At 39.2% G+C, this 12146-nt stretch overlaps 1 protein-coding gene across 1 annotated transcript; it reads right to left on the minus strand.

Moving 5' to 3' along the window:
* Positions 1-1210: 1210 nt before the first annotated feature.
* Positions 1211-11605, minus strand: ZFAND5 (zinc finger AN1-type containing 5). Its single transcript, XM_043890845.1, has 6 exons — positions 11473-11605; positions 7153-7310; positions 6622-6733; positions 5880-5983; positions 3536-3661; positions 1211-2862 (listed from the first exon to the last, which is right to left on the minus strand). Exons 2-6 carry the CDS (start codon positions 7301-7303, stop codon positions 2714-2716), a joined length of 642 nt encoding a protein of 213 aa, XP_043746780.1. The 5' UTR covers positions 7304-7310; positions 11473-11605; the 3' UTR covers positions 1211-2713.
* Positions 11606-12146: the final 541 nt, after the last annotated feature.

Here is a 12146-nt window from a genome sequence, read left to right on the forward strand (position 1 = left end):
AGGTAATTCATATCATCACTGTCAAAACATGTATGGGGTGGGGACGTACAGAGTGCAAGGAGAAATGTGGTATTAGTCTTGAAATGCTTTATATCAGTGTACATTTCAAAGTTAAAGCCCATTTATATATCTTGCCTGAGAAACTTTCAGGTTTGAATACAGGAGTCCTGGTACAATTGAATCTTCCTAGTTGCTTTACACACTTTGATCCCTTCTCCCCAACTGATGCTCCTGACAAATCAAATCCTTAAGTCAGATATGTTCTAAATTAATATTTCTCACAAGAAATGATTATGGAAACATTACCATAATCTCATGTTACTTATTTCAAAGACCATTACAGACAAGTGAAGCCCAAGGGTTCATCATCTTCCCATCTAAGTCTTCTTTGCCCCCAATATACTCCTCTTGGATTTCAAAACTTGAAGATTTAAAAACTTAACAAGCAAATGTTTACAGAGGTAGCACTGGAGGAAAACAAAGTCTTAAACTTTGAATAAATATTGTTTGCCTTCTAACACAATTTTTAGTTCAACTGTGATTCAGTATCCTTCATAATTCAAGACACTATCCTTATCTCATACTTCAATAGTACACATAGCCCCTCACCTGAAGCAAAAGTAGCAGCAAAGAACTGGGACAGTTGGTAGCGAATCATCATGGTAAGTACTGAACATTTCCATTTCCAACTCCATCATTGAGATGTAATGGTTCTGCTTTTTGGCTTCGGCTATTGCAATGGCCAAGTCAACATGCTACTGTTAGCTCTTGTTCTTTATCTCACATGACACCTGCAAAGACTAAGCCCACGGGACCATCTCAACATTAGAATCAAACCCCAAATAAAACTCTGCCAGTTGCTGTAAACAAATTGTAATGCCTAAAGTTCCACTTATAAAGCAAAAAAGAAAAAGAGAAAAGGGAGATAGGATGGAATAACTGACCTAAATTCTTCTAACACTGTTTTGATCCTAAAAGTGCCTATTCGTGTCTTCAAAATTAAACTGCCTATTATGTTCCATACAAGATGTTTAATACTCATCTCATGGTTCTCACATGACTGTTTAGGGATGGAAATGAAAAAAAAAATTATAATATAGCCATGCAAAGTCTATAAACACGACTAAAATTCAGTATCAAACATTTCCTAATTATCCCCCTTTAGGATATCTAACTATGGCTTAAAAACCCAATAAACAAGTGGAAAGTCTCCCTCTGTACATGGCTTTTATTATTTACATAATACAATATAGCATCAATGCTGAATAGCATGATTATGTGCAATACATAAATATGGACTATCTGTACACATCTGCAGATCTAACTTTAGAACTAAGGTACATAAACTTGAAAGCAAAACTGAATGCTTTAAGAATAAAAGTAAAAACTAAGACTGAACACTGCAATAAATCAGAAGTAGTGCCTCGTGTACATACTATTTACAGATGAAAACAGGCATTACCACGACACTAATCTAACTATACTCATTTATATATAAAAAACACAAGTTTCATACATCACAGAAAACCTTCCATTATAACACAGAAGTGATATTACCAGACAAGCATCAGTGAAGTATACTGCCTCTTCTAGTTGTTATTGTACAATGCTGTAGATAATGCAGCCCATGCAATACACCCAAGAACACTAGAGTCCTACACCCAAGTACAATTAATATAAAGCAGCCCTCTGCAAGTGGTGCTGGATACCACTAAGAAGTCTACTGCAGCCATGTTGGTTATGATTTTCCATGCAGAAGGGTACAGTTACATTAAGAACTGAAGTCTTTAAAAAAGCTTTAAACATTCTTTCTTGAACCAAAACATTCAACAAAATATGCACATGAAAAATTAACTATTCAGATACCTTTGCAACTTAAAATTCAGATGCATGTTACTCCATAGAGCTGCTGTATGTGAAAACCAAACGTAGAGTTTTAATTTCTTCTTGTAAATAAATTAATCCTAGTGCAGTTCTGTGCTACACAACATTTTTAGCAATGATAGAGTAATGCAGACATCGTCTGGTGCAGGCCAGCATAATAAGCTTCAAAGATAGCTCAAGACCCTGTTGGCTTGATGCGTTTTACTCTTTAGCCAGTTAAACAATGTGTACCTTTCACAGGATGTCTTATTTGACAGTTTTTAGAACACCAATTAACCAGGCTTACATATGGCACCAAACACTGGTTTCATGGAAAGGTCTGATTCTTTTTATAGCTTTCTTCCTGCTTCCAAGGAACATGTGGAAATTAACAGGGTGAAGTTTAACTATGGTAGAAGTAGACTGCCAGTCCTTTTCTGGTGTACCATTTCTTTAAAAAAATACAGGCACATAACACTAGCCAAAGATTCTACCTTGATTACATTCCCAAAGGCAGATATGCTGCAAACATGCAGATAGGTATTTCACTTATTTTGTTTGGCACGAAGGAACTAAATTTTGTCCTTATTATCTGTGTATTTCAATTTGCTGTGCAGATTTTCATCCAATTTTATTCAGGGGAGGGCATATACATTTTGTAGGGCTGTATCTATCCAATTCTGCCTGTAACGAACACCCAAACATCCTAAAATATCAATTATAAGACAGACAAGTGTAAAGTAAAACTCTGGAGAACATCAAAGGAAAATGGCCATGCATCTGCTCTTTAATGTTTTCCTACGGTATATTAAAATAAAAACAAATTATCAGTCTCTTCACAAGTAGTAATTTATATTCTCTGAATTTTTTCAGCCACAACAACTGGATTCTCTTTTCTGATTTTTGCTGCAGCTTCTGCTTTGTAATCATATGGACAGTTGTGCTTGTCAGAGTAACGGTGAAGTCCACAAAATAAATTTCCACATCGGCAGTCAAACCCTGTACATATAAAAGGAAGCAGAGTCATTTAGGAACTCACAGCAATTAGAAGAAACAAAGCCTAAGTCAGTATAGAAAAGGAACCAGATTTTCATGACTCTCTGTCACATTAAACCAACTGTCATTTTAAATTGTGAAAGTGTTTTCAACCTCTGCTGACCTGGTGAGAAATTCAAGTAACTATCTTCCATAAAATCTGGCAGATATCAAACAGGGTAGAAAAATTTCACAAAGCTCTGGAGTCAGACTGAACTGGATTTAAATTCTAGTCCTGCTGTATACTGACTGACTAATAATGTTTCCGCATGTGAAAACTAGAAGACAACCACGGACAGTTCTGAGATTTAAATGAAACAATTAAAAAGTATCTAGGACATTTTGTGTCTGGCTCAAAGTAGGTGATTACTGTTTAATTCAACTACCTTTCCCCCAGAAGAACAAAGGAAATAATCAAGAGATGAAGTTTTACTAGTCCTATAAAGGAAAATAATTCAGAAGGCCTGAAGTCAGGAAAGGGTTTCATATGATTAGAGAGACCAATGGAAAGCAAACTCAACTTCTTCTCACTGTCCCCTTTCCAGTCTACTGTGGAAATTTCCTATTCTTGAAAGTTGTGCGTTTTATGTTTAAGACTGACTAGTCCTATAGGGAGTAACCAAGAGCTCTTGAATACCTGTAAGGCCAACTTTCTTTCTGCACATGAAACACCTGTTCTTCTTTGGTTTGGGCAACTCAGGAGCTTTTTCTTCACTTTGAGAAGTACTGGGCTGAGAAACTGAAGGACTGGGCTGAGTGACAACTGAAAAAACAAGGGTAAAAATTAGAAGTTTGTCAACTGTTTGGCTGACAATTAAATAAGTCAAAACCAAAACAAAAGTAAGACTCTTCATGACAATGTTTAAACCCTTCTTGAAAGAAAACATATATTTTAAATACAATCTTCTACTTTATTATCACTCCACTAAAACTCCATTAAACTCACTCTAGGACTGGGAAACAAAATCCTAATTCTAGGTTTTAAAGACCTGAGAGATGTGGTCATCTGCTTAGTTTCCACATTGCAAATACCTAAATGCAATCTTCTTAATTAGTACAGCTCAAATTCACTACTACTCAGTAAATAAGGATGCCAACTTCTGAGGTACTTAGCTATAAAGTCATTTTGTTTTTATACTGAAAAGTTACAAGAAAAACTGTAGATAAACCCAGTAAATTTTGACAAGTAAAACCCAAATCATTAACCTCTAACTCAGACTCTAAAATTTCACAATTATTTTGCCATTTTAAAAAGTGCTTTATTTTGTCTTATGCAGAAAACGTGCAAACCTTTTTAAAAAAAAAACAAGAAAAAAAAACCCATTCTTTTGAAGATTAGCAAACATTGTGTTTAGGACAATATAAATACTTGTGAAGCTTAAGGATTCCATAGGCAAAACAAGAATTTTTATTAAATTCTTTAATTTACTTTGTGATACTTAATGAGAGATATGACCTACTTTTAAAAATCCCTGTTTCTCCAGGTAAAAGGGATCTAAGTTTTTTTTTTTTTTTGGATCTAAGTTTTAAGTTCACTCATGACATCAACAGAATTTGTCAATATAAAGATAAAACTGCAGATAACTGTGAGTTCACATTACCTCCAGGTTATTTAAAACAAAATTTAATTCTACCTTTATAAAATTAATATTAATCCAAATCCCAAGAACAGCAAGTTGATGCATACAATACTAGAATTACTGCCTAAACAATAGGCCAGCATTAATGCTATCAGCATAAATCCAAACTCTACGGCAAACCAACTGGTTTTAATAACAACTTACTGAAATTCTCACCAAATTCAGAATTCATTTACATTAGTGATATATCCAGTGAGATTAACGGTATAATATTAGACCACTGGTAATATCCTACCTATTACTTATTCCTAAAAATCTACCATGGCAACCTTAATGTATTTTCGTGATGGTATAATGGGAAAGAACAGTCTGTGGAATAGTCTAGGGGAGGTGACAGCCATTTCCCGGGCTACACCTGAAAACTGGACAGTGGCTGTTAAAACATACACAAGACTTTGGTAGGGGAGGGGGGTGGGGGTGCAAGTAGTTAAGAAAGGAAAAATGATACAGGAAAGGCAAAGCAGCAAAGTGCATTCAGGTGAAGAAATAATAAATGCACAGAAATAGTTACAGATCTAATCCAAGAGAGTACTGTTCCAAGATTTTGTTTTTTAAAAAACAGAAACAAATGAAATGGAACAACACTAATTTGGTCAGTTTTTCATCATAAGGATGGAACTTTGAATACCAAATATGGATTCAACCACCCAACATAAAAATTTTCACCTCAGCTTTATCAATCAAGACATACAAGGTTCACATAAGCTTGGCTATGTAATATTAGCAAAAGCAAGCTTCCAAAGTAGATTACATATCCAATGCTATTTTCTCACTAAAGGTTTTAACATTGTGTCCAAGTCAACACTATACCAGGAAATAATGAATTGATCAAATCAACTATGTGCACCATAGAGTATGCAAATCACCGTTCCAGGGTCTAGCAATGAAAAGTAAAAAAGTCGACCTTCTGATGATAACAGAGCACAACCGGAAGTGCTTTAATGTTAAGTTCAGCATAGACTCAGTCACTATTTAATGAAAACCAAAATGCCATTCCACACTGAGTTTTAAACTCCCAGAAGGATCCCACACTTCAACTTGAAAGTTTCTTTTTGTTTGAGTATTTCCTAAAGTATTGACAATATCCAAGACTAAAGAGTTAATACTTTTGATTATTTTTTCTCCATAGCTTTGCAATTTGATTTTAGTAATTTCTTCTGTTTATGAACAATACCTTCTTTAATCTTTAGATACTTTTAAAATGTAGTGGTAACGTACCTTTTAAATTCATTAAATTCTTGACATTTCCAGCCTTCACATTATAAAGTTTGCTGATTTGTAGGTGCAGAGGTAACGGGGGATGGGCAGAGAAGAGATTAAAGAATCAGATAAAAAGCATACCTGGCTCTGACACCTCTGTTTTCGGGGGAGTTACTTTGTCCTCTCTTGAAATGCTCATTTCTGTCATTTGCTGAGTTACAGGCAAGGCAGCCACAGGCACATTTCTATTTGAGTTCAAGCAAACATTTTTAAAGATGTTAAGGGTACTTCTTGGTGAGATAGGTAAGTTGTCAGTTCAAAATATATATATGTATATATAATTTCTAGCATGATCAAATGGAGCTAAATACTCTAAAAAGGATGCCCAGCACAAATGTCTGAGAATAAGGAGAGCCATCTGATAAACGGCTCATCAATTCAAGCCTGCATATCTGTATAGGTTACAGTGTTCTATCAGAGCCAACTAGAAATATTCAGCTGTGCCTGTAATTTAAGGGCGAAAGGGACAGCTTTGCCAGAATGCCTTATGTAGCAGCACAATAATCTGTAGAGCCTCATTCTCTATAATCTTCACACCTCAATTACAAGAAAAAGCACAGCATTCTCAACACAGTATCCTTGAGGCTATTCAGCAGCTGTGCATTATTATACACATCTTTACTCAATGACCTACAAGATCATATATTAAAGGACACTGGAATCCCCAACTGTGCAACACATGCGGGCATCTAATGTATTAACATCCTTATTATAAAGTAATATATATGATGTAACACAACATCCTTATTATTTATTAACATTCACAATTGTGTCATATTTCCTCCCTGCATTATTATAAATACTCAGAAATGTTTAATCTTACCTTGATTTTTCAGATGTGCTGCCAGCAGCACCTTCACAGTTGTTTAAACTAGCGTCTGCTCTTTGTACAGATGCAGAATCTGAGGTAGGACTGTTGGAACCACTAGCTGTCCCTATTTAAAAAAAGGATTGGTAAGAAATGAAGCAATACTACAAACACTCATTATCAAAACTATTAATAAGTAACAAATACTTGCATTTAATTAAGTTAGTGACTTAAACACTTTTCCACTTTGCCGCAGAATCTGACATTTAAGTGATATCCCAACAACAAAAAAAATAAGTAAAAAAAAAGTCATAGCCAATAAAACCTCAAAAAGGGAAAAGAAAAAGCTAGAAGATGCTTGTAGATGTCACCCATTCCTCATGCAGTCATTCCAAGTACTTGGTTGTTGTTTTAAGTTTCAAGCTTTTCTCAGGTCTTCTCTCCTTGGACTTTCAGCAATGATTCTCAGTCTGAGGCCCCAATTCTTTGTTGTATATTTTGCGGCCACCAGTTCTTCAAATGCGTTATTTCTTGGAAACAACTTACCCATTGGGCTCATTCTGCCACTATTCTGCTGCCTCTGAAGATGTTCTTTGTAGCAAACAGAACACATTCCATTTGTCCTAGGATTCCCATAAAAGCCACATCCTGTACTACACAGCATGGGCCCTGGGGTCTGGTTAGTCTCCTGAGCCATTTTTCTGCTATAAACAGAACAAAATAAAAATTTTTAGAAACCAGAATTTAGTAAAAGAAAAAAAAAAAAAAACAAAAAAACAAAACCACACAATCACTAAATTAGTACGATAGTCATCATTTATCTTTGTCATCTCTAAACACTGCATTTGTTTCTAACAAAGGCCTAAATTATGTTATTCATCTTTAAAATAGGCTAAATTATGAATGTTTTGTTGCCTTTATAAAACAAAATACATGAAAAGGAACTGTTTTAGCTTGATAAACTGATCTATCATGACTTGACATTTTTAGGACAAAAAAAATTCTATCATTAAACATTAAAATTTCACCTGTCACTGTTTAATTCCTGAAAAGGTCACCCTTCCATTGTTTAATTCTTTAAACACAGAATTATGTTTAAATCAATTTTTCTAACTGGTATCTTTAAATTACTTTTTGTTCTACACTATAGGCAGATCATTTCAAATCATCATAATTAACTACTGACTCTTCATATCTACCAGTGGTTCTTTAAACTAGTAGTATATGGGATGCAGCTCAGGTGGGTTTCCTACACCACCTGAACATATTGGGCCCTTTAATTAATTCAATTCTGCTGCAGGGCAGAGCATGGGTACTTTTAAAATGCTTCAACTCCTTTATAGGACACTGAAAAGAGAGCTGGTAGATCATCTAGCTCTTCCTGCTACCCTGGCACCAAAAAGTGAAGCTCTTTAAGAATTCAGCGGTCAGTTGCCTAGGAAATTTCTTTTGTTCTACATTTGACATGTGAAATCTGGGTCTAAGTATACTTTAAAGCCAGTGCCTAGAAACCTGCAAAGCACAAATTATCAGCCACAGATTTCTCAACCAACAGCTCTATTAAAACTTGTAACAAGCGTTTGTCTTCCTCAAGCCAGAAAATAATGAAACCTTTACAAGCTCAATTTCCAGATAGCAAAGTAAAGCAATATACACAATCTTTAATAATGGTTAATATTTAATTTACCAGAAACAACTTAATGTACCTTGCTATTCCAGAAGGCTTCTTAAAATACAAATACAGTTAATGTTTTGCTAAATTTAGTAAAATTTGCTGAGTTAACAGAACATAAATATTTAAGAAAAAAAAATTTAAAACCTGCAAGGTTTCCATGTCACCTTAAATTGTGTATTAATGTACAGAAAGCATATTTGGGCATTTTATCAAAGGGAGATTGTGTGTAATAATTGCGGTCATTGTCATTTAACTGTACCTAAATGTTGATAATAGAAGTGACTTACAAGTTATGAACATTTCAGGTACATACAGGAAAGTAATTTCAGTTAGAGCTTGTTACTTCCTAAAATTTCATGTTGCTTTTTCCAACCAGCACAAACTAGCATACACTCTTCAGGGAGTTATCATAAAGTATGAACAAGTATTAACACTTTTACCTTATACAAAGGAAGAGGACTAACGAAATTTGATGTGGCCTGAATCCTGACAATTATTCCCCCAACCATTTAAATGACAGTAATCTTTCCTTTTGTTAGCAAAAAGACATATTTCAAGCTTGAAAATATTTCAAGCCAATGAAGCTTGCATGGAACTTGACCAATATTTGCAACTTACTTGAGACAACAGTACTAATTTAGTTAACACTATCTCTTTAAATAGTAAGTGGAATTTAGCTGACTCATTTTGGAGCAGGGTAGTGTAAACATTTCAACACTGCTTAGGAAGTTTATTGACAAACACTTTCAGCTGAGTTTTTAAGATTCTGAGTATAATGTACAGAAAAAAAATGCATTATGCATTTATTTGCATGCCCACCACGCAAAATATGTGAATCTTTGCCCTATGCAAAAAAAAAAAAAAAAAAAAAAAGCCACTCCTGGAAGTCCTAACAATTATGCTTAGCTTACCTTCTACATTAACTTCTGCTATCATCTGAGACTGGCTTAAAGAGTAAACTGGCATAAAAGTCAACTTACATTAATAGTAATCTGATTCTTAAAATCTTTTGTTTATATAAATGCGGGTGGGGATCTTATCCAATGATTTCATATGCAAAGTATTCCAACTTTCTTCAGAAAACACATCTACCTTCAATTTACCATAAATAGCCTCCAAACTGAGACACAGGAGACAACAGGACATTAGTCTTACACATGGCCTCTCATCTTTTCTCCCCCTAGAAAGGCAGCTTTTAAATGCCATCACAAGCGCACAGTTTGCCTTAATATTTCTCTGAAGCTTAGATCACATGGGCGGGCGCTTCAGCCTGTCACAAGGCTGCAATGTGACAGGCTGAGCTGGATGGAGGCTCTCACATAAAGCCTAGTCAACAGGGGCCTCTGAAATCAGCTTCTATTTATATCTCAGAGCCTGCCAACTCCTACACAACCCCAAGAACTAAAGATGCAGCACTTGTACATCTAATATAATAAGCAAACACAACAAAAAGATGCCATTAAGGTTGCTAGTTTTTTCCGAGGTAGGTAAGGAGAACAATCGCAAATCTGAAATGCAAGTATCACCAATCACTCAAAGACAAAATCGTCAGAGTTGTTTATAAAATCCAAGCACAACGAAAAGAGCACAAAGGTAGAAACAACCCTCCTATTTAGTAGCAATTTTGAGGTGGGTGTGGGGAATAAGTTGCCATTTCCCTATTTGTATTTTAGAAAAAAATACAATACCATTATTACTTAGCATCTTTAATAAAGTTGTTAGGAACTTGAGCATTCATTGTGTCAGCTCCATCAAATATAGGATGAAATGTGTGTGTGTATACTTCACAGTTTGCGGCCTCCTCTAATTCATAGCTAAAAAACAAAACCCCAAAAAAAGACTGGAGCATGTAACTGAAAAATTCTCCAGCCTCAAACATGAATAAAAAAGGCTTTTACAACTATGAAATTTAGTTCTCTCGGGTGCACAAGACGTTAAGAATGCTCACCCTACCCGGAGTTGAGACTGGAGTTCTAATCTCTAATCTACCTCTAACTAAGCCAGTGACCTTGGGCAAGCCCTTACTCTCCAGATCTTCGTTCCCTCTTGCCAAATGGAGAAGATTACTGTGATTTTAAAGGCTCCTTTTCAGGCTTAATACAGAGCCTGAGAGAGAGAGAGAAAATAAGGAAGATTAAAACATCTCTCGAGGGGGATATTTTTAGAAGAAAACTTGAAAAATAAAATTTCAGTATTTTCACCAATTCAGTTCTGAATCCCTACTTTAAAAACAAGGAGTAAAATATAGATTCCTTTAATTTTTTAAGAAAGTCTGAAAATTACCCAAAGGCCAAGTTTAAGAACAGCGGCTCTATGACCTATATACTACTACTGTGTTCTTAGATCAGATTAATAGGAAACATTCAGTCAATAAAGATAACTCAGGCCTTTTCCCAAAACACAGCTCCACGGAGTGCGTGGAAAGAAAGCAAAAAATTTCGCATTCATCAGCCTAAATGCACGAAACAAAGGGGAAGGTGCTCCATTTCCTTCATGAAAGGGATCTCCGGCGAGAAACGAAGCAACCTCGATAAAACTGAAACACCACAGAGAAGTCCCCTATCGCCCAACGTTCCAGGGGATTTTAAAACAAGTTCGAATCCCACTGGTCCTCCACCCCTACCCCCATGCCCTTCCAAGCAGAGGCCTGTTCTGCAAAGCCCAACAGGGCCTTCACCAAAAACCACTGAGTCATGCAGAACAGCAGTTCCGTAGGCCAAGCAGGCCCCTCACCCTGCCGGTCCCTCGCCGACCCCCGACCCCGAAAGGCTCCTCGGAGGAGGCGGAGAAGGGGGGTGCGGCGGGCAAGGGGTTGGGGGCGCGGCCGCCGCCACCGCCTCTTTGTCTTTCCCGGTTCGGCGGCCCAGGCGGGACGCCACCGCGGAAGGCGGCCGGGACGGATGTGAGCGAGGCCCGGAGCTCGAACCTCCCCGAGGCCGCACGCCGGGCATTGTTTCTCCGACCGTGCGTGTGCGAGCGAGTCCGGGGCACAGGGAACCGGCCTCCGGTCACGACGACAGGATGCCGCCTCCGTCTTTGTGCTTCCTGAGCTGGCAGGCGGGCTCCCCTCCCCCGACGCCGCCATCCGTGGGCCGCTCGGGCTTCGCAGGCTCGCGGCGCCTAGTCCCCCACTCCCACCCGCGGCCCGGCACCAGCAGCCGGGCGCCTTCCCCTAGCCCCGTACTACTCACTCTTCGACCGCGGGAGCCGGGCTCGCGCACGACGCCGGCGAGGTGGGGACCGGGCCGAGCCCTCCGGGAGGGGCGAGCCGGAAACCCGAGAGCCGCCGCCGCGGGCTGGAGCCGCAGGCGGAGGTGGCGCCGCCGCCGCGGGGTCCTCCTTTGTTCCCGCAGCAGCCCCGAGCGTGGCCGGGACACGCCGGAGCTCGGGAGGTGGGGGGAGGGACGCGGTGGGGGGAGCGGCGGAGGAGGAGGGGGCGGAGGGAGTAGAGTACAGAAGGCCGCAGCGGCTAAGGCTGCTCGCGGCGCTCGCCCGTCGTCGCCTCACACCTCCGCCGGCCGCGGGTCTGGCTGACTCCGAGGACGAGCGGGGCACGCGCAGCTAAGCCCGGGGACCGCAAGGGTCCGCGAATGGCGCCCTCTGACGCTTCGCTACCGCCGGGGAAGCTGTGCAGCTCCCGGGAAAGACGAGCTCCAAACGGTGATGCAGGCAGGTCCGCGCTCCGGCCGACTGACGCGTTCTCTCCGCCCCGCGATGGAAAGAGGGAGGGGGCGGGGTCTGTGCGTCAGCGAAAACCCCGACGGCGGCGGCGGCGGGGAGCGCCTTGACGTCACGTGCCCGACGCCGCGCCTCTGCCTTCAGTCACCCGGCCGGGGAGGCGGGGCCGAGCCTGACTGCGCTGCTG

The sequence above is a fragment of the Cervus elaphus genome, chromosome 29 (genome assembly GCF_910594005.1).
Source record: "Cervus elaphus chromosome 29, mCerEla1.1, whole genome shotgun sequence".
NCBI classification, from domain to species: domain Eukaryota; kingdom Metazoa; phylum Chordata; class Mammalia; order Artiodactyla; family Cervidae; genus Cervus; species Cervus elaphus.

Coding starts and splice junctions, on each gene's coding strand:
- ZFAND5 (XM_043890845.1), bottom strand. CDS start 7,303: ATGGCTCAGGAGACTAACCAGACCCCAGGGCCCATGCTGTGTAGTACA. Junction 6,734..7,152: donor TGGCAGAATGAGCCCAATGG/GTAAGTTGTTTC, acceptor TTTTTTAAATAG/GGACAGCTAGTGGTTCCAAC. Junction 2,863..3,535: donor AAAGAAAGTTGGCCTTACAG/GTATTCAAGAGC, acceptor TTATATGTACAG/GGTTTGACTGCCGATGTGGA.